At 35.1% G+C, this 23,702-nt stretch overlaps 1 protein-coding gene across 2 annotated transcripts in view; it reads left to right on the top strand.

Annotated features, from left to right (window-relative positions):
- The window catches only part of LOC113051914 (A disintegrin and metalloproteinase with thrombospondin motifs 17-like), a 94,610-nt gene that overhangs the window by 8,927 nt on the left and 61,981 nt on the right, over positions 1-23,702 (top strand). For both annotated transcript variants that reach the window (XM_026216095.1, XM_026216094.1), the window contains exons 4-7: positions 8,813-8,985; positions 11,373-11,456; positions 12,865-13,019; positions 20,179-20,222. In XM_026216095.1, the coding sequence (XP_026071880.1) occupies positions 8,813-8,985; positions 11,373-11,456; positions 12,865-13,019; positions 20,179-20,222 (456 nt within the window). The remainder of the gene's footprint in view (positions 1-8,812; positions 8,986-11,372; positions 11,457-12,864; positions 13,020-20,178; positions 20,223-23,702) is intronic.

Genomic DNA, 23,702 nt, shown 5'->3' with positions numbered 1-23,702 from the left:
AGTCCGTAAATCACGTGTTTCATAGCAACGTTTATGACTGTAACTCTTTGATGTCTTTATCCTCTTAACAGTGCTGAGAGATGGTGGGAGTGAAAAAGCTCAGCTGTTTTGCTCTTTAATGCCTTTATCGCGCTGGTAAACGGCGGTAAACTCATGTTAAAACATCTGAAAAACTACTAGAAAGAAAGCAAGAATTCTGTTGGCCTGCTCACGTACATTAATAATGCCGTGCATATTTTTCAGCCCCTTGGGCCTTTCTTTGCCAGGATTATGGATTTTTCTTGCTGAAAGGAATTCACATATTTGAATGTGGCCTTGGAGGCTCTGAACCCCTCCAGCACCTACAGATTTTCATATTCCAGGGCAGGAAGTATTGTCTGCGAATATTGCATTATTGGATTTGTAGTTTACCCTTTGAAATTAAGATACAAGTATCTGAAAATCCCGGTTTGTGTATCCATGTGTGTGGATATACTGTATACAACCGTACATGCCAAACAAAACAATTTATGGTATTTCCAGTTGTCCTCTACCCTAGTTTGTGTCTGATTGCAGACTAAAAGTCCTCTTGAACCCTAAGCTCCTTGTTCACTTTGTGCACTGTGAATATTACATAACCCAAAAGACGAGAAGACCACCGGAATGCTTGACAAGTAGATTTTTTCCATATGCCAATATCTGGGAATTTAAGTAACCCAAACCACAAATATCATAGTGGGGGAAAAAAAAGATGAAGACAGGAATTGAAAACAAACGAAAGGTTGGTGGATATAGAGTTTGTGTTTCAGGCATGCGGTCGGATTTGAGCGATCTTGTCTCTGCCATAAAAAAGGTCCAGGTGCATTAGTGTTTCCCTCGGCACCTGGTGTCTGCGAGTCAGTTAGTCAGTCAGGCGAAAGACCGACAGGCGAAAAAAGTGCCAGATTTGGGGGAAAAATTCTTTCCTCTTCACTCACGTCTGTCGGAGGCCTTTCAGCGGGCCTGCCAGAGTCTTCTCTCTTGTTTCCCACCAGTGTTAGGGAAGCTGCTTCGAAACCGAAGCTTGCCAAGCTGCAAGCTGCTCATAATTTAAAGTAGTTCAAATACAGTCAGGCTGCTCTTTTGATAAAGTAGTCTGTTCCACGAACAGTGTGATTTTCAGTAAAATGTGTTCAGATATTGGTCTGAATCGAGTTGAATGCTATTCTTATGTAAGCAGGATTAGGTAAGACATTGCAAAGAATTTTTAATAGTACTCCATTATAAAAAAATCCTTGATTGCATTTTACCTGTGTATATTAACCGGCAACATACTGGAAGTATAGCATTCCACAGATGAGAATCCACCAAAATAATCATTATTGACAGCCCTGATTTTAATGTATTTTGACATGTAATTTATTCCTGTAATGCAAAGCTGTATTTTCATCATCATTACTCCAGTATTCAGTGTCACATGATCCTTCAGAAATCATACGGTATGATACGGAAATATGGTGATTTGCTGCTCAAGAAACATTTCAGTCACACTTTATTTTAAGGCCCAATTCTTGCTATTAACTAACTATTAACTATGACTTTTGCCTCAATAAGCACCAAATTACAGCTTATTAAAGGTGCTGTATGTAGGATTGACACCGAGTGGTTGAACTAGGTATTGCAGTCCAAATTCAAAATATTGATAATAGCCCGGAACGCTCATTTTTAAAGGAGGATAAACGAGTATGTTAACTTAGCGTGTTTCTTAAATGGTATTTTTAAGCTTTAGTAGACTCAAAAACTTACATACTGCACCTTTAATAGTTAGTAAGGTAGTTGTTAAGTTTAGGGGTTGGGTTGAATTAAGGGATGTATATGGTCATACAACCTGTGAATAATGAGAATTGGTCCCTAAACTTAAGTTTTCACTTCGTATTTTTGTAGAAACCATTATACATTTTCAGGATTCTTTATTGAATAGAAAGTAAAAACAAACAACTTAATGTCTTTACGGTCTTTTTTATGAATTGAATGCATCCTTGTTAAATAAAAGTATTGTTTTCTTTCAAAAATTAAAAAATCTTACTGACACCATGCTTTTGAATGTTAGTGTTTAACAACAACAACAACAAAAAAGTATTTTGGACTTTCAGGAGCACAATTGCATTATGATTCAAATGAATCAGTTGAACTGTTCAAATGAACCAACTGATTAAATGAATCAAAAACTGCCGGTTTCTCTCAGTGCTTCCTGCTTCATCCCACTGAAATATGATTCTGACAAAACACACTTAGCACTTATAATCAGCGCGTGTTATCTGTGGAGCTGTACGTCCCCTGATCCGTTCTGCCCACACTAGCACATCAGGAAGCCCAGGTTTGCCACAAACAGACACCTAGCTCCATTCTTGATGTGGGTATGTTCCCGTCATGAGTGGGGTTGAAGAGGATCAAGTATCCAGACTGAGAGGAGGGAACGCCGGTCAGGGAGCAGACACAAAGACCGATCTGTGCCAGGAGGAAACAACGTGTGAAATTCACAAGGCTGATCCAAGAAGAGCGCTGGATTGATGCGTACAGCACGTTCACGCTGAACTCTGGGAGCAGGACAATCGGGGAGGGGCTAGATAGGGACTAGTTTGGTGTCTGGAGAGAACAGAATCTATCCGAAATGATAAAGAGTGATTTGTCATTTAGGCTGTGCATTTATCCAATTACAGTGTAATTGTAGACCAATACTAAAACTAAAACTACGAAAAATTGCAGTGCATCTGAAATAAAATATAAATGTGTACATTTTAGAAGAACTTAAATGAAAACGAGAAATGTTGTCTGAAAATAAGTTTAAATTGTAGGACTAAAATATAAAAAATAAATATATATTTTTAAATCTAAATAGCAATATAATAATAAAAAAAAAAAAAAAAAATCCTAAAACTTTAATATAAATATTTAAAATATAAAATAGAATATTCAAAATAATAATACAATAATAGTAATTTGTAATACTAAAAAATGCTGAGTCTGATTCATTTATTCTATTCTAGTTCTGTAGTCTTTTGCAAAATATTGAAAGAGCTATGAAAGTAGCTTTGGTAGCATGTGCTCTAATAAAATGATGTGCTAAGAATAAATATATAGTTAATATTTATATATTAAGAGCTCTTTTCCTCTTTTAGCAAGTACACTGTAATTGTGTGTAAAATCTGAGAATCTATTCTCAGATTTGCAAATACCAATATCTATTGGCTTATTTGTGTCTTTTTATTTCTATTATAAGCCATAAGAGAAGAGCAACATTATAGAGGATACTTAAACAACTCAATGGAGAATGCTGTTAAGTCTAATGAGCTGAGAAAGAGCAACCGCTGAGCAAAAACATTTTTTAAAAGACCATCATCTTTCAGCTGCTCTGCTGTACTGAAAAAAAAAACATTTTTCTTCTACCTACCAATTTGATGGCCCTTGCACAGCATGTAAGAATAAACACGCACACACACGCACACACACACACACACACACACACAGACAGGAGATTGAGCAGGTGTGGCAATGTGGTTTATGTTTCCCCTTCAGCGCAGAAGTATTATTTATAGCCATCCACATTGTTTTCAACATTAAGACCCCTCACAAAGCTTTAGGGGCCTGACTGAGAGATTTATCTGCAGTTCTACACAAATATTAATGAATTTTGGAACGGACACAAGAGCATCATGTCCCGAAATCAGGTTAAATGTTGTGATGAGTTGAAGTGAGCCATTATAAACCGCAGCCAAAAGTAGCAATGACTCGATTGAGTTTTATCAAGACTAATGAACATGAAGATGATGTTCTTAACAATTGGGACTGTTAAAACAATAGTTCAGCCAAAAATCATGAACTCATCCTCATGTTCCAAACAAGTATAAAGAATATAAAATAAGTCTAGCATGTTTAATCTCCTTTTTATTCATGTCAAATACTGCGTGAAAAGGCATTTTACTTAAACACCATCAGTTCCCAACTGCAAATCTTAATTGACAGTGTTTTAATGTGAATGGAGTTTCAAGAAAATAACCACTTTTTGTTTATCTCTAACAGAAAGTTAGTAAGTCGGTAAGAGATTAAAAAAAATGTTTTTAAAAGAAGTCTCTTCTTCTCACCATGGCTGCATTTCTTTGATCAAAAATAAAGTAAAAACAGTAATACTTTGAAATATTATTACAATTTAATTTTCTTTTTAAATATGTTTTATAGTCTTCAGTGTCACATGATCCTTCAGAAATCATTCTTCTAATATGTTTCTTTTCTACTAAAGAATATTTATTATTATTATTATTATTATTATTTCTGTTGATTGCTTGATTTGAAATAGTCTTTTGTAACATTATGAATGTTTTTAGTGTCAATTGATTAATTTTATGCATCCTTGCTCAATAAAAGTATTTTTTCCAAATTATTTTTAAATCATAATTTTAGCACGTCAACAGTTCATAATTTCCTCCACTATAGCATTTAAAAATATCTATAATTTTAATATAATTGTTAAGTGAACACATGGTTGTATTACACATACGATGTGAATAAATAATATTTAGCACATGTGCAATTATTGCAGTGCCCAGGGAGCTGAGTCTGGTTCTTCTCAGGGTTTTTCTCCCCCTTCATCTAAACCGCGTTTATGGAGGTTTTTCCTTTGGCTGCTCACTGGGACCTGTAGGGCTTCATGCATGACAAATGCACTATACAAATCAAAAATGACTTGATATGGCTATTATATAGTCCACAAGTCATTTGGACTGCATTTATGGTGCTGCTTTGTCATTTTTAGGCACTGGACAGCCCCAGTTTCCATTCACTTTTATTGTATAAACCTCTGCTAAAGTCTGTTCCACAGAATATTGAAAGACATCAGGGTGAGTGAATGATGACTTGACTCATTTTAGTGCGCGCTGCTTCTTGAAGACATCAGAAGAGCAGGAGTACCTGAGTCAGCCGTACAGGTCTTTTGTTATTACAGCTCTAGATGACAGTTTTGTGATCGCTTCCTGACCATTAATGGTGGTTTGTTGTTACACATTACTTGTTTTATGACCGTGTCCATCTGCAGGAATTATCGCTGATATCAGCACATTGCTAGAAAACGTGTGTCATTTTCAGTGTCATTTGTAGTGAAGCCAGTCTCCAATCAGAAGTGTCTGAAAACAGCCGAGAATGGAAAAAGTGCTCGCACTGCAAAAAGAGCGTGCCACAGTAGCACCATCTGTTGTTTTACTCATTTAAAAATGTGCGCACAACCACACAATCACACATTTCATAAACACCTGTAAACATACAGCAGAGACCCTCATGAGAGGGACGCCCATCAGATCCACAATGAATTATGGGGGAAAACGTATGTAACCCAGGTCATTAACTCGGGTCACTAATATTTATAATTATTATTCTTTTATTTATATCACTATAAAATTAATAGTAAGAAAATAAGGACATGAAGTAAAATTTATTTATTTCATTACAAATAATCCCAAAACATAGAAGTTGAACTAAATCCTTATTGGTGAGGTGAAAGGTTAGCCCCGCCCTTGTTGGAAAGTTTCCAAAAAAAGGCCGTGTCAAGCAGAGATGAGAGAGAGTGAGAGAGATTGCGAACGACACGAGACACGACACTGATAGTAGATTAAATGATTTGAGAATCGCTGTTTAATAATCCAGCTATAGATCATTTTAAAGTGAGAAGTAGATTTATGTTCAAGCTTTGAGAAGTTCATTGTGAACTTGATGCGACGAGAAGTTAACACTAACGTGATAGGATCAATCTTGCGATCTTTTTCCTTTAAACTATTTTTTTTCTTTTGTTCTCTGATTTATTTTTCTTCTTGGCCGGGTTTTTTTTTGTGGTTCTTGTTTTATTTCTCTCTTTTGTGAGCTTCTGAATTGCTGCTGTGATCTTGAATTCTGTCCTGGCTGTGGATCCTTATCCCTGGTTTGGACTGGCGAGCCATCCCATATTCTTGTACCTGGAAACAGAGCAAAAGAGTTGTGAGAGCTGCAAGAAAGAGTTTTCTGATTGGTAGGACAGACTGCACACATTACGGGTTTTCTTTCTTTTTCCAAGTTTTTCCTGGATTTCCCTGAGGACAAAGTTTTTTTTCTTCATGGACTGTACTCATTAATTCATTTTTGATGAACATTTCTATTTCTGGAATTTGAAATTGAGATATTGAACTTGAAATTGAGACACTGAGGTCAAATTTTAGAAACTGACGTTTGGAATTGTTGACTGTTTCTGTGTTTTTTTTATTTATTTCAAATACTGTGTGTTACTGTGATCCATTTGTTTTATTTTTTTTTGTTTTATTTCATTCTGCCAATTTCGAAAAATACAACATATGTAAGACAACAAACAAAGAGAAAACAAATACACTTACCTTTTAATTAGCTACATTCCAGTATTCCGAGTGGTTCATTTATGTTATTAAATTTTACTATCATCTTTGCTAATAATTGCTCCTGTGAGTCAATCCGAAAATCTTCTGTTTCTGGTCCATGGTTTATATTTTGTAGGATCTAGTATCGAGCCGTGTGCTACACGTACATAACGCATTTTCCAAATCATATTTTTATTTCAGTACGGGTCCACATCAGTGTTTTTTTACTATTCATTAGAAACTGTTATTGTATATATATTAATGTTTTGAATTAGGTTTTATTTTTTATATTCAGATTTAATTTTAGTTAATTGCATCTGAATATAATGTGTGTATTTATATATATATATATACACTTTATAAAATAATTTATATATTAATTACTAATTTATTTTAAATTTAATTTCTGTTTGCCAAGACAAAAAATTCCTAACATTTCTAATGTTCTAAATTTTAAGTTTAATTTGAAGCAACATTTTTTTTAAGTTAAAGTTTTTGATCTAATATTTCTATTTTATTTTTGTTCAACTTAAATTCCGTTAAATTTGAATAGTTTTAGTTAAAAATAAAACTGGTATGCGTGTAGCCTTTTTCTACCATGCTTTTATGATTAAAAAAGTTCTACAGTGAACATTAATATTTATTAAGACAAACTTGTATTAGGTAAAATTAGGTTGGAGCACTTATTTGTATTCACAGAGAATTGCTTCTTTCCTAGCAGCTCGTATACTTTCATCTGTTGATCGCAGTGGTTTTATATGTGATGCTAAAATACTGGATGGGAGCATTTGCTAAATGTCTTTAATGTACAGTAAATGTACTATGGAATGACAAAGCAAGCACTTTTTTTTTTTCTTTTTTTTTGATAAAACAGAACAGAACATCCTGTAATTGATTGAACATTTTGGGAGCTTTTAAGGACGAATCGCAGTGTTTGTGCAAGCCAGCAGACAAACTAAAACTGGACTCGTGCTAAACTAGACGCTTTAGAAAACATTTGCTGACTGACTTACTTCTTCCCAAGGTAATAAATCATCAAATACCGTTATCAACCAATGCCATTAACAAAATTGCATATCAAAGATACAAAAACAAACATTTTACAAAAAAAAACCGTAGTATTTTTGTCTTGTTTTTGTTATCTAAAAAAAAAAAAAAAAAATCAAGATGCATTTACTTGAGAAGGACAAATTATTTTATTGAGTGTTTATTTAGTAAATGTATCAAAATCAGTTTATGCTTAAACAATAAAAAATGTTTAATATGGTAAGAAAATTATTTTGTATTTCTTTCCACACTGCCAGATGTTTTTTCTTGTTTTAAGTAAAAACGTACTTTATATTTGGTAGAAAACTGTAAATGTATGAGTATATATCAGCAAGTGTTTTTTGATTTGTATGTTTGGATATCACGTCAGAAGAATTATTATTATTTTATTTTTTTGTGCAGTGTGTTTAATAAGCACAACAAACCAGAATCATGTACTGAGAAAGTAAACAGAGTTATTTGATGTTGACTTTTTGTTGTTGACATTATGGTTTTATTTCTGTCTTTCTTCGTTCTTGTGGCCAGGTCTCACATCTGCTGAACATCAGCTCTGTCAAAGGTTTGGACTTAGTTACAGTTCAACTGTTGCCTTTGTTATGATCAGATCTAATTATGCACAAATACAACATATGGAGTGTAATTCTGAAGAAGAAAAACTTATTTAGAGACAAAATGTGTCACCTGCCTAGAGCTGACAGCAGATGCATTCAGATATCATGCTTTATAAGCGTAATGTTTGAAGAGTTTCTCTCTGTTTGTTATTGATTATTTGTTTATCTGCTCCAGGAAGCAATGTGTATCAATCTCTGTGTATTTATATACATATGCATGTCTTCATGTTTGCACAATGTTCAAAAATATTTGGGTTTAAATAAGTAATACTTTTACTAAAAACTGATCAGTTAATCAGAAGTGAAAGTAAAGACATTTCTGCTCATAATGTTATGAAATATTTCTGTTTTAAATAAATGCTGTTGTTTTGAACTGTATTTTCATCAAAGAAATTGGAAAAGGTGTAATATGGTGAAATAATAGCTGTGTTTCTTAATAGAGAGAAATATTTCCTGAGCAGCAAATCAGCCCATTAAAATGATTTCTGAAGATCATGTGACAATGAAGACTGGAGTAATGATGCTGAAAATTCAGCTTTACATCACAGGAATAAATTACGTTTTAAAATATATTCACTTAGAAAACCCTTATTTTAAATTGCAAAAATATTTTACAGTAATTTACAGTTTTTTTTTAATATATTTTTGATCAAATAAATGCAGCGCTGGTGAGCATAAGATTCAAACATTTTACTGACCCCAGACATTTGAACATTAGTGTGCAGTTTTTCTCCAGCCTAACAGTTCTTGTGTATATGTTTGTGTATATGTATCTGTGTATGTTAGACAAGAAGAAGGAGAAACGGGTAAAAGGAGCGGAGGATGTGCGCGGCAGGAGGAACGCCATCCGGCTGAGCAGAGAGTACACGGTGGAGACGGTCGTGGTGGCCGACGCAAACATGGTGCAGTATCACGGTGCTGAGGCCGCCCAACGCTTTCTGCTCACCGTTATGAACATGGTTAGTTTCATAAACTGGTAAAACACAACAGTCAGCTTCAAAAACAAATGCATCTTGATGCATCGCGATTTGTGGATCGATTTTTGTTATTTATATGGCCAAAAAGATGAAATCCTGAAAGCTTGTACTACAAATCAATGAGATCTTTATAACAGTATAACAGACTGCAAAAATAAATTAGTAAGATGCTTATTATTAAATGAATATTTTTATGATTCAAAAACATGTAATGCAATGCAAAACAATGATGATTGAGAGATGAACCAATAAATACAATTTGTATAGCAAATATGGGACCGTAGGCATTATAGGGTTAAAACTGCTGAATAAGAAACTTAACAGTTTTGGTTTCCAAATGAATGTGGATGGTGTCATGCTCTCAGCAGCCAGTAATAAATAAACACATTGTGGTCATCATCACAAATGTTTATTCATGCTGCCTGTGTGAACCCGGATTTTAATTCAGTGTTTTCTTTTACTTTGCGTCCATGATTTTTGCAGATGAGGGGATGTCAGACAACCTGTCCATGTCAGCGTCTGCATGATTTGGCGTCTACTTAGTAACAGATGAATTTGTGACAAAATACTGTCGAGTTTGAGAGTTTGAAAAGATATTGGCAGTGTTTTATCAGCATTTCTAATTATTAACAGTTAGTTGATTCTTATTTGCTCTCTGCATTGTTTTTCTTTGCTGTGTCTGACTCTGACGCAACGGATGAGAACCACTGGCCTAAGCTAGTGTATTTGCCATGGTTTTTGTTTATGGTGATAAATGTTTATTTGCACGTTTTGCACGTAACAGAGCATTTGGACACTGTTAAGTCCTGGCAAGAAGAGCATGGGCTCATAAAATAGGATGGAGAGACAGATTCATGTGTGTGTGTGTGTGTGTGTGAGCGTAACATGTGCTCTGCTGACCACAGCTGTGTGAGACACACATTCATGAGTCGTCTGCTCTCGGACACACACACGCACACACACACACCCACACACACACCTCTACTTTATCACATGGGCTTGGCTCCAGAAATTAGTGTGTTGTCTGAGTACAGAAAGCAGCAGTTGAAGCGTTATATATGTTGGAGGCATCCAATCAGAATTTAAACTCTGTTAATCTTTCTAGTACAATCTCTTTCTATTAAGGAAATGCACCTGTAAAATGTTGTTTGTTGTGAGAGTAGGTATAGCTAGTATTGTGGCTTAGAAATGCAGTTTAGCCTTATTTTATTTCCAACCTTGGCAAAAATCACTACCCCTTTTATTTCCATAATTTGACCTTCTTCTAAGTGAAACGAGATATTGAATTAATAAAATGTTGGATGAGATTTGATTTGAACCCTCTGGGATTGAATGGACTGGAAGTGATTGTTTCAGAATGGAGTCAAGTTGTTCAAGAGATTGGAAAAATGTAAAGTTAAAGAGATTCATGATATTAGAGGTGGAGAAATTGCATATAAATTAGTGTTTCTATTCTTAACTGAAACTATTAAAAGCTTTCTTTGTTAATTGAAATAAATCTGAAAACTTAAAACATGAAAAATAAGAAATTACTAAAACAGAAAGAAGCCTAAATAATTATATGAAGCTAAATAGAAATAAAAAAACTAATACAACTGAAAAAAGCACATAACAGAACTACTAAAATTTAATTACAAATAAAAGCCAATAATTTTTTTTTTAAATAATACAATTAAATATAAAATATATCATTAATATATATTTATTCATATGTTTTATTTTTTTTAATACAGAAAGTGTATTAAAAATGCGATCGGTTTTTACTTTATATTGACTTTACTGATCTTTTGTTCAGATTTCTGAGATTGTTTGTGTAGGTTTGAAATCTTTCATTGTGTATTTCAGAGTGAATGACCTCAGTCTTATCACGGTGCTCATTCAGAACAGGTTCATAAACACGGGCCTGCGTAATAAACCGAATATTGATCTGTGAAACAGTCCACACAACAACACCTCACTGCATCTGCGGCGGTAAAGAACAGCCCTTTCTCTGTATCTCTAATGACAATGATGAATCATATGAAGATTAATACAAATGAATGGATTGCCCAGATGTGTGTGATTTGGTAAGAAAGTACACCTCCTTTTGTCCTCTCTGAGGTCCTTAGATCTACATTCTTCACAGGCGAGTTTGACACCGCTGTGGAAAATTGTGCTGTTATTCAAATCGGTCTGTAATTCCCCTCCAGATGATGGTTACTCATCAGTATCTGAATCCCTCCTTCAGTTCAGCTCTTGAGCTTTGGTTTTTATTCTACAATAGTCAGTACAAAAGTTTTTTATGGTATTGTGAATCACACGGTTTAGTTGTTCAATAAGTTGGTAGTTGATTAATAAGTTTGTTATTTTATCTGATTCTCTCATTATAGGTGTATAACATGTTTCAACACCAGAGTTTGGGGGTGAGGCTCCATATCCGGGTCACCAAGCTGGTTCTCCTGCACACCCGTCCAGTAAGTGATGTACAAACATTAGATCAACATCCAGATCTGTGTACATCATGACTCAGCCTGTCATTTTTCTGCTCTCTTGCTGTTTTATTCCTGTCCTCAGGACCCGCGATGTTATCCTCGCTCAGCATGTGTGTACTGTATGTGTTTTAACTATCGGTTTTCCCCTTCGTTTTATTGCTGGATTTCATTCTCTCCGAAGGCTCCGGAGAGTCTAGCAGTGCTCTCCTCTAAAGTCTGAAATGAAGCATGTCAGGACGTCACTGAATAGCCATTAGTGTGAATATGCAGTGATGCTTCAGGGCAAAGCCTTTGGACTCACAGTCTCTGATATCTTGAAGATAAAATCAGAGAAGTGATGGATTTAGATGCTTGAAACAGTACAGCTGAATCAGAGCAGCAATTCTCAAAGCCATGTGGATTTCACTGTGTCCCACTTTTTATGTCGGCAGGAATTCATGAAGAAATAAAAGACCCCATGGAGTTTTGAGACTTGTATTCTGTTAGTTTTGACGTTGAATACATGCTGATTTAATCATACAAATTGACAGACTTTTATTAAGATACACATTTATAATTGGACCCAAAATACTGCTTGTCTTGCAAAAAGAGACATACATTTTTTAAGTCTCTTCTGCTCACCAAAGCTGCATTTATTTGATCAGAGATACAACAAAAACAGCAATGTTGTTAGTAATATGCATGGCTAAAAACTTCATTTGGACAACTTTAAAGGTGATTTTCTCAGTATTTAGATTTTTTTGCACCCTTGGATTCCAGATTTTCAAATAGTTGTATTTCGGCCAAATATTGTCAGATCGTAATGAACCATACATCAATGGGAAGCTTGTTTATTCAGCTTTCAGATGACATATACATTTACTCTAATGACTAGCAAGTAGCAAATCATGATTCATGATTCTTTTACTGTTTAAATCCTGCTGTTGTCGGTTTTATAGAGTCTTTAAAGGAAAATCCCCTGACTAGTAGTGTAAATTGTTTGTTCCTGGGAGTCAATGTCATATTTAATTTGATGTGTAAGTATAAGAGGCTGAGTGGGATAGAATTATAGCCCATTAATTATGACTTACTGTTTTAAAGAAAAAAAAAAAAAAAAATCCTACAGTCCACCATCTCTAGCCGTCGAGCGTGCACAGATAGCAGAGCCCTTTGTTTAAGGAAATGAGGCGCTCTCTTCCACCCTCACTGCTGTGTGTGTGCACTTGGATGGGTTAAAAGCAGAGCACAAATTCAGAGTATGGCTACACATCATGTTTAATACTCTGATTGTGTTTAAATGGCCACACAAGAATACAGACGCTCTTACAAATAATTTGGAAAGTATCTAATTTAGAGTTTTCCTGCTCCAAAGTCTGTTAATCAGATTCTAATTGTCCAGTGTGTTTCTTAGAAAAAGCTGAAGGTGGGCCACCATGGAGAAAAAGCCCTGGAGAGCTTCTGTCACTGGCAGCATGAGGAATACGGTGCACGATACCTGGGAAACAATCACGTACCTGGGAGCAGAGACGACCCTCCTCCTGTGGACGTGGCTGTGCTGGTCACCAGGTACTTAACAAACACGCCTGAAATAGAGAGTCACCCAAGAAAAATGATTGGACACTTATAAATGTTACACTTATAAAAATGATCAAACCAAGTGCATTTATTTAAAGAAAGATAACAAGGAAATGCACAAACACACACACACACACACATATATATATATAGGTATATTCAGTACAAGACCTTTGCCGCAATTTCCCCCCAATTTACATATCTGGATAAGTTGATGTTAGTTTTGAGCTGACAGATTTCATAGAAAATCACGTAGTGTGTGATGTTCACAGACTGATATTTTTAGCTTCAGACTATGAATCCATCCAGTCAGAGGATGTCAAATATTGTTTTAATTTTTCACACGTCTCATAGCAAGAATGCACATGATTCTGCTTGAGTTTGTTGTGATCGGAAGGACTTTACAGTCTGGTAGTGTGTTATCCTGTCATTTAGTGTGTGTTGGCCAGTGTTTCCTGTGTATGACTATTTAAAAAAAATATGATAAGTGTATGATGCCAGACGTTTTACCGTCTGTTCAGATTTTAAAAGTCGTGTTGTGTATTCCAACCTTTGGAGACAAGAGCATGCAGCATTTGAGACAAACAGATACAGACACTTGCATTTTAATGCAATTATTAAATGTTACTTCTGTTTCCAAATACTGTCACATCTGGGCAGATTTATTTGCGTTTCACTTCTAATTCTCCATCGCCGACTCTCTGTTTTACGTCTTTCACTTTCCGTTTTGTCACACACATGTCCTTTGAAGTTCGGTACCTTTCAGCTCTTGGCTGCTTAAGACAGCTTTTTTCATCCGTTTCATTGAGCTCCGCCAGTATCTGATCTGTGATAGACCCTAATAATCCTTCTGTCAGCGAGACAGGTTTGCTCCAAGTCTTCATCTTTTCACTACAACAGATTACTAGCGGCAGCCAAGACACGGTATTCCCTAGAGCTGCACGATTAATCGTTAAAAGATCGCGATCTCGATTCAGACACCCTCTCGATCTCATTTCTAAAAGACGACGATTCCCCGAGTCTGTTAAACCTTTGACAAAGTCTTACCGGATCATTCAAATCCGTGCGCGCACTGCCGCTGACACAGAGAGAGCTCTTACCATGTTTGGTTAAGAAACATCTTCACAAACAGTCTTTTCAACTACACAGTATTATATCTGTCTTACAGTCATTTATATTATCACAGAAATACTGGGATAAAGTTTATAGTTTAAATATAAACCTTGATGTCTATATGGCAGCGATCAAAATATAACAAATCCCCTTTTGAAAGTACTGCGCTTTAAATAACGTTTGTGTCGATTGCATTGTTTCACCAATAGGTGGCGACAAGTGTCTTAATTTATTTGTCAATGAATTAATTTTTCATTCAAGAGAATCGTTCAAAAACGCTGATTCATCCAGAAATGAAACAAGTGTAGTAGGTTTATGAGTGAGTCCTTGAATCAGTGATCTAAACAACTTTTTCATCATTCTAATATTAAAAAAACTGGGGTTTTAAATATATTATATATACACTACCAGTCAAAAGTTTTTAAACCATAAGATGTGTAATGTTTTTTTTAAAGTCTCTTCTGCTCACCAAACTATATTTATCTGATCCAAAGTACAGCAAAAACAGTAAAGTTTTGAAATATTTACCATTTAAAATAACTGCTTTCACTTGAATGTATTTTAAAATGTAATTTATTTCTGTGGTGTGCAGCTGTATTTTCAGCATCATTACTCCAGTCTTCAGTGTCACATGATCTTCAGAAATCATTCTAATATGCTGTTCTGCCATTCAAAAAAAACATTATTATTATTATTATTATTATTATTATGTTGAAAACAGATGAGTAGATTTTTTTCAGGTTTCTTTGATAGAAAGTTCAGAAGAACAATAATTGTGTGTAATAGAAATATTTTGTTATAAATGTCTTTGTCACACTTGATCAATTTAAAGAATCCTTGCAAAATAAAATAATTAATTTATATACTTGTGATAATGATAATGTTAATAGTAATAATAATAATAAAGAATCGTAGGAGAATCGTGATCTCTATATGAGATCAAAAAATCGTGATTCTCAATTTATCCAGAATCGTGCAGCCCTAGTATTCCCGGCGCAGGATTAGGGTTTATTAGCGTACTGTAATTTTCAGAATCCAAAAAAGTAAAGAAAAAGAAAATCCTTTTGTGAAAACGACTCATGTGAGCCTGTCAGATACTATCCGTCATCCTGGGTCCGAGAAGCTCTCAGGGAGAACCAGCGGACACAGAGAGGGCCTTTGTTCCCCCTGAGCCAGGTTAAATATGATCTCCACCGGTGTACAAAAGCAGCTCTCTATAAGGATGCAGCGTACAGGAGCAACATCTGTCTCAGCTTGCATGCCAAGATGGCTCGGGGCAGCGGGAATGCATCAAAGCAAATTAAGGCTTGACAAGGTGTGCCTTGGTTTCCCCTCTTGTTCGGGTTCCTGTGACACTTGCTGACTGAAGACAGATTATCTTAATGCTTCCATGGCCACATTCACAACACAGTTTTCACTGCTCCTCTGAGAGCTTAAAATCATCATGAACACAATCAGGCCTTCGCTGAGATCCGCCATAGAATCATTACTGACTGATCTATGCTGAAGATGTTTCAGGTAGAGTCCCAGCTCCAGGGACGGCATCACTGTACCCATGCACTGTTCTGTAGCGAAGTGTTTCATGAGTGCTTGTAGTTTACAGCTGCGAGAAGTCAAGATGTTGTTATGATTAGCATTGCATCAAACCCTACTGTCTGTATCATACAGAACGGTAATTTACAGTGATTGTATATAGTGAATAATAAATGTGATTGTCACTCCTAATTTAAAATACATTTAGAATGCTTGAAATTGAATTAAATTTGAATCAAAAAAGCAAACAGGATGTAGAATGGCAATTCAGATTTAAATTTACTCTACCATTGAAAAGGTTTCAGGTTAGTTTAATTTCTATTAAAAAGAAATTACGTAGATTATATTTATCAAAAGCAAGAGTAAAGACATTTATAATGTTAAAAGGATTTATATTTCAAATAATTGCTGTTCTTTTAAACTTATATTCATCAAAGAATGTTTCTAAAAAATCTTGGCAGCGCTACAGTTTTCACCGTTGATAATAATCAGTTTCTCGAGCAGCAAATCAGCATATCAGAATGATTTCTGAAGATCATGTGACACTGAAGACTGGAGGAATGATGCTGAAAATACAGCTTTGATCACAGATATAAATTGCATTTTAAAATATATTCAAATGGAAAACAGTTAATTTTAAATTGTAATAATATTTCACAATATTACTGTTTTTACTGTATTTCTAATCAAACAAATGCAGCCTTGGTGAGCAGAAAATAATACCTGGATATGGTCCAGACTGTCAGACTCAATAACAAACAGCAACTCTGCTATATAAATGCAGATGTTAGATTTAATTTAAAGACATCTCTTAGAAACCAAATTGTAAATTTAATTAATGTTTCTACTGTATTAAATGTATAATAGTCAACAGAGGTGATCATTTAGCATGGCGGTCTCTTCAAGCGTTTACTGAACAGGTCTGATTATTATGTAATGCTGGCACCTCTAGATTCCTGCACGAGTTTCCAAGTTGTCCAAGTAGAGTCCAAATAGGAAGTTGGAAATTCAGACTTTCCGAGTAGAATGGAATTCAGCATTAGCTCCAGGTCAGAGATGCTTTTATTTGGACAGTTTTGAGACAGTCGGAACATGGTGATGGGTCACATCCTCCACACATGTCAGCGCTAATGGAAATCAGCTCTCCTAACTGTATCCCTCCCAGCCGTTCATCGCTAAATAGGATCCGTCTTCAGCACCCAGCTGTGTGTCTCATTCACTTGAGCTGTGAAGGAACAAGAAGGGAAACCAGAAGCCCACATCAAAAACCCTCTGGAATAGAAGCACATCAGACAGCCAACGTGACACGTCGCAGAACGCGTATGGTGAAAACGTTTGATGACTGCAGACTCAAACAAGAGACATTGTTTGAGACAACATCTTTGTTAATTCAAAAAGTCTATTTGACTTTATTCTTTGTCATTGAACCAACTTCTCTGATCGTCATTTGTTGCTCGCCAGCGTTTAAAAATGAAGTTTTCCCCAGCTTTCTAGCTTTCTACAACTTGCTCATAATTTAAAGGCTGTGCTTTTGAAAGCTCAGTTTGTACACTACAAATAACTAACAAAAACTAATAACATTAGGCAGTTCACACAGCATTTCCTTCCATTTAGAGGTCATGTGTGAACACAATCTGTTGTTGAAATGGTTAAAACACTAAGAATGACTGAATGCTGTGTGAACAAAGCTGTGCTTTATGATCAACAGATTTTAGGTTAGAGCTAGTTTGATGCAATACGTTTGAGCCAATTACAAAGTAGATGCAAAATTGTGATTATTTACATTGTAGAGGTATTTTAAGTATTTAAATTGAAGTATTGTTAAACTGGACCGATTTCTCTCCAGATGTTTGACAGTGTTATTTTAGTAATGTTTTGAATTAGCTTTTTAGTTTTATACTTTGATTTAAATTTTAGTTTAAGTTTTATGTATTAGTGTGTGTACTGTATATATAGTGTGTTTGTATACACACACACACACACACACACACACACTGACACATTTCTGATTAGCTTTCATTTATTTTAATTGCATTTTTGGTCATTTCTGATGCTTCAACTTCAACTTTTTTTCAGTTAGTTTCCATTATACGTAGATTTAGTGTTTTAAGTTTAAAATGTTTATCTTATATTTATATTTACTTTCATTTCAACTGTGTTTAAATAATAAAAAAGGGATTTTCAATAGCCTTCCTTTAGTTAACGATAACTTGCTATGCTGTTTAAAGGTAATTTCTGGTAAATTACATCAAAGAATTTCAACATTTGGTGCTGATGCGTGAATAATAGCAATATGTGTAAATACCAAAACCAGGCTGTTTGAATGTGTGAAATTAACTATTACATATACTGTATATATATTTAATAGTATATATACTAAGACGATCAATTACTGAACAAATAAATGAACACTAAATACAACTAATGATTGTAGAATTGATCAAATGTAACTGTGTACATTTAATGCTCTGCAAGTTGCTTTGGACAAAAGCGTCTACCAAATGCATAAATGCAAATGTAGTTTGAAGCTTTGATGCTTCTCAGCAGGAGTTGAGTAATGTAGTGAAGTCTGTGATGTCGCTGTTTTACTGAGTTACTCCCCAACGCAGGATACCGCAATCCCTGCTTGTTATTTGTCAACAATTCAGTGTTTAAACCCACAGCAGAAGTTTCTGGTTGTCTGGCTCTCCTCCTCACCTGTTAGTCATTGCTGAAGCTCAAAAATGGTTTTGGTAAAGTCAAATTACAGGCTCTGAGGCTGCGACCACTGCCTCCCCAGAGGTCAACCCTGCCAAAGACAATTACAAGAGGAAGCACAGCAGACATCTTTAACTCTTTGTTGTTTGCAGATTTGAAGGCATTGGACAAGGTTGCTCTAGACTCTGGAATGCTTTTCAATCCACAATGTCAGCTGCTAATTGAGGGATTCGTAGGTGCTCGTTTAATTGTGTTTTAGCAAGCAACCTGCCTGGTTTGCATGTTAGTACTTGGTGCAGCTCTGAGAAAGCAGAAATACAAAGTCTCTTAGATCTTCTTGGGTGTCGGATGGGTTTCCTTTGGTGGTGGGGAGGAGGTGTGCTTTCTGCTTATAATGTGGGGATGAATCTGTTTGAATTCTGGCCAGTCGGGAAGTGGGGGGGCGAATGCAAGCAAAGTCTAGACGATATCCAGACATCTAGTGTTGCATTAGTGTCTGTATGTTTCTCTCTGCCCTCTTCTGTCTGTCTGCACTTCTCCACGAGTCCTGAAATATGTGTGATATATCATCACATTGATTCGTTCCCAGATGCTGACGTTGAAGCTGTCATGCTTTGTTCAGTCATCAGATGGGTGCGTGGGAAAACGTCCTCTTCTAAAGCATCTGTTTGTCATTTCACACCCAACTCTGGCCTGTAGACATTCACAGTTTGTTCCATCGGGCTTTAAAATAATTCTCAGCACACTCATGTTAACCTTGCTGTTAATTATATATATTTTTATTATTCTAAAGAAAAATTTCCTAATGCAAAATGCCTTTTGGTTTTGGGGACAGATATAACCCAGGCATCTTCTTGACAGGCATTGTGCGATTCCCCCTAGTGTTGTGTGTTTGAATGTCAATCTTGAATGCTTGTTAGTGGTTTTATGCATTAGAATCACAGAAACGCTCTACTTCCATCGCTGTCATATTGAGTTCATGCCACTCTTGTTTGGTTGTTGTGACTTCTTTTTGGCATTGTGGCTGGTTCAAATGAGCAGGATGTGATTAATTTACTGTTGTTTTGAAGTTGTTCATCTTTAAACTGATGGAGGAACGCCACACGAGGGGACAAGAGCACACAGTTTCAGCAACAGCGCTGTGGTTTTCCCATCAGGTTCAGGCAACAGGCATCCAAACAAACACAACAACACAAAACATTTTCAGAAGGAGCCTTTTGTCTCACAGATATATGGACGCTTCTCAATATATTATATATCAGCGTTTCATTCCCTGTTTACTAGGGATTATTTGCTGCTTTGTTTTTAATGTTTGCTTTTGTTGTCTTGAAACTGGTTAGTTTATTTCTCTGATACATAAATAATACACAAGTGAATGAATGTGCAATGAACATCGCTGTTTCTTTTATATGCCAACCTAGTCTCAGATATCAAGTGCTTTAGGAGAAATAAAAGACACAAGTAATTGATAAATCAACATACAGAAAGAGTATAGAGTTACAAAGTGAATATAAATAGCATAGATGTATTTGTTCATGGAAGAAACGATGAGAAACGTTTAAGTTTATAGTAAGATCTCAGACTTTTGACTACAGAATTTGGTGTCTGAGCACAATTTGAGATATTGTTGAGATCTCTGAAACTCTGTAGGAGACAAATGTGAGATTAATAGGAGAAACATCAGAGAAGACGTCTCCATTTGCTCTCTTTTCAATCTCATTACTGTGTTGGAGTAACTTTTGTGATCTTCTTTCCTCTTATCTAACATCTGTCTCCTTTTCTCTTTTGTCTTGTTTTCTCTCTCTAGAACAGATTTTTGCGTCCACAAAGATGAGCCTTGTGACACAGTTGGTAAGTCTATTTTACATTTTTTTGGGGGGTGAGTTTTTTTTTAGTTACTTCATGGGAATTTATAACCACTCAAATACCTAAAAAAATAAAATGGAATTTGGAATATATCCGTGCAGTCTATAAAAAGCCACAAAGTTGAATTTTAAATCCTTGAAATATCTAAAGGTCTTAAAGTGACTTAGATCATGCTACAGACATGTCAACAAACTAAACCAACTTAACCAACCCTTATATCTTCTGTAAATCAAGTAAAATAATCTAGATTATATGTTAAAGATCTTCAGGTCCATTTTATCCAACCAGTTTGTTCTATATATCTTTTATGAACATCATTTTAGGGTTAAAATTACTTCATTAATGCAAATTTTTTTTTATTTAATTTTTTTTATTTTAAACTTTTTTTTTTTTTTTTTTTTACATTTTAGGCTCTCTGTTTTTTTTTTAATTCAAAATGTCTAATCATTTTTTATGTAAATATGACCCATACATAAACATGCATAGCTTAAAATGCAATATTTCTTGCAATATGTAAATATCCACATAATTGTCTTGTAAAATCATGAAATAGCTCAAAGTATTTTAGCTAAATACTGTTGTATCTATGTTTTTAGTATAAAAGTATAATATATATAATGACCACCCAGAACATGCTACAGTCTACATGCTACAGTCCTCTAAGTGAGCTTAACGGGGGTAAGCAACACTCTCAATTTGTTTTCCGAAAATGTACAAATAAAATGTAGTTTATAAGGTCACATGTGCAGCAAGTTCCTTCATAAATCTGTTGAGCTTTTTGATATGGACCCTTAAGCATTCTGACATCACCCCATCAGTATTCAGTCACTGATGGAGAAGCACGAAACAAGAGATTTGCCTTTGGGTCTTGAGAACCTCAGTTTGTGATCTTTTTAATCCAGAGTGTTTGTCATCAGTACTTCGATTTCTCCCAAACTCAGACCAGTTCTCAGATCCTCCGATATCAAATCCATTATACTGTGAAATATTATTACATTGTTTTCTATGTGAATATATTTTAAAGTGTCGCTTATTCTTGTGATGCAAAGCTGAATTTTCCAGCATTATTACTCCAGTCTTCATTTTAATATGTAACATATTATTGTTATTAACAATATTGAAAACAGTTGCACTGCGAAATATTTTTGTGGAAAGCATGATTCATTTTATTCTTTAATGAACAGAAAGTTCAAATGAACAACATTTAAATCTTTTGTAACATTATAAATGTCTAAATAATCTTTCTGGCTCCAAACTTTGAACAATAGTGTACATAAGTGATTTGAAACCATTTCTATACCTCAATAAAAAATAAAGAGTACAGTTTGATAATGGAAAAAAACACATTTTACCAATATTTTTGCCATTGGATGAATTGACTTTGCCTGTGCCAAACGAAATACATTTTGGGAAAGATTCTCTGCAAATAACACATGCAGTACTGCTAATAGGTGTCTTAAGGCAACTTAACATTTCTCAAGGTCAAGGTTTGGCTTGTTGACATGGCTCAGTTTGCCCCTGCTGGTGGATGCTGTAACTACATCATATCATACAGTTGCTTCCTCCATTAACAGGCGTTCAGAAGCAGTCGTATGTTCTGATTATGATTTTTGCAGTTAAATTGTTTGTTACAAGTTACTTTTTAAGAGAAGAAAGAGAAATATTTGCAATAATTTTTGCATAATTAGTTTGCAAAACATTCATAGCATAAATACCTCATTGGAGTTGCTGTATTTCATTCTATATTTGTAAAACTAATTTAATTTTAATTTAATTTAAAACTTTGTTGGAACACACTGGAAATGTGAACACAGAACCCTGAAATTATGAATTTTATGAACAAAGTCTCAGAAGAGAACCATCAATGTCTATTTGAATAAATGGCATTAAACGATAATATTGCATGACTAATAATAAACATATTTAGTTAATTGGATGTGTTATCTTTAATTGTAATAAAACAAAACATATTTGCAAAAAAGTAAATTATAAATATTGCATTTCTTCACAGAGCTCAGATTATGTTCTCTTACATTGTCTTCTTTGTGAAGGATGCATGCATTGCGGCCTAAATTTGGCTAAAAGATGGTAGGGTAGGCAGCTCACTATAGGATTTGGAACAGAGCCTTGGAGTGAATCTCAAAGTTTTGACACACCATCCTGTTAAGTCTAAGGTTCTTCTAAATATGTAAAGGTGAAAATTCATTCCAGAGTATCCAAACACGCTCCGCAGTCATGCTTTTCTTTAGCGTCTGCATACCACGAGAATCCAGAATGGATTGCAAGCGCAGAAGCCACCTCAAGAACGTTTGTTCAGTTCCAGACAATCGTAATTGTTCCGGCATGATGGAAATCAATTTGGTCACAGTGCTGCTATTATACCGCAACTGGGAAAGGCATCCCTAGAACGATGAGTTTGATCGGCCGTTCTCTTTATGGGTGGCCCAGTTCCTCCAGGGGAACATTGACCTCAACCGTGAAAAACCTGCAGTCTGTGGAGGCAGCCAAGCAAAGGCCTCCTTGTCAAGACTAATAAGATAAGCAGACTTTCTATTTCTGTTCCACATCTTTGTTTCTGATTTAACACTTGCATGATGCAGTTCTATAGTTATTTGACTCTATATGGTCTCAAGTCGATTGTTAGTAGTGTTAGCTAACCAAGTAAAGTCTGGTGAGAGCTTTTTTGATTACAGCGCCAGTGATGAAAGCAGTGACCTCACTGGAATCAACTTAAACCTACGTTATGCTCCACCTGCAGTAGGAAAACAGACACTCGGAATATGTGTTTAAAACTGTTTCTGCGATATTGCAAAGTTGATACGTTTACATTTTAAGACGTTTACAACAAGAGCTGCATTTAACTTGAACAACATTAAAGGGATACTCCACCCCAAACCCCAAAATGAACATTTTGTTATTAATCACTTACCCCCATGTCATTTCAAACCATAAAAGCTTAATTAATCTTCGGAAAACAATTTAACATATTTTGGACGAAAACCGGGAGGCTTGTGACTGTCCCATAGACTGCCAAGTAAGTTAAACTGTCAAGGTCCAGAAAAGTATGAAAGACATTGTCAGAATAGTCCAGCTGCCATCAGTGGTTCAACCGTAACATTATGAAGTGACGAGAATACATTTTATACGTGAATAAAACAAATATAACAACCTTTTTTTTTTTTTTTTTTTTTTATAAAAGAAAGCTCAAATTACCTTTCGTTTCTTGTTTTGTTTCTTTAACCCTCATGTTGTGTTCTGGTTCTAGTTAATGATATCACATTGTATATTACACAGGGGATAACAACTTCCCTAAAAAAAATAAAAAAACATTTTGGAACTGAATTGTCATAGTCTTCAATGATCTGAGTTTATGCACCTTAGATTTTTAATGAATATTGCCAAAATGATCCACGAATAATGTTTTTTTTTTTTTTTTTACACTCATAAACTGAGGTGCATATGCTC

This window comes from Carassius auratus, chromosome 32, assembly GCF_003368295.1.
Source record: "Carassius auratus strain Wakin chromosome 32, ASM336829v1, whole genome shotgun sequence".
Lineage (NCBI taxonomy): Eukaryota > Metazoa > Chordata > Actinopteri > Cypriniformes > Cyprinidae > Carassius > Carassius auratus.
The sequence above is the reverse complement of the archived record's forward strand: the minus strand, read 5'-3'. Positions and strand labels throughout refer to the sequence as shown.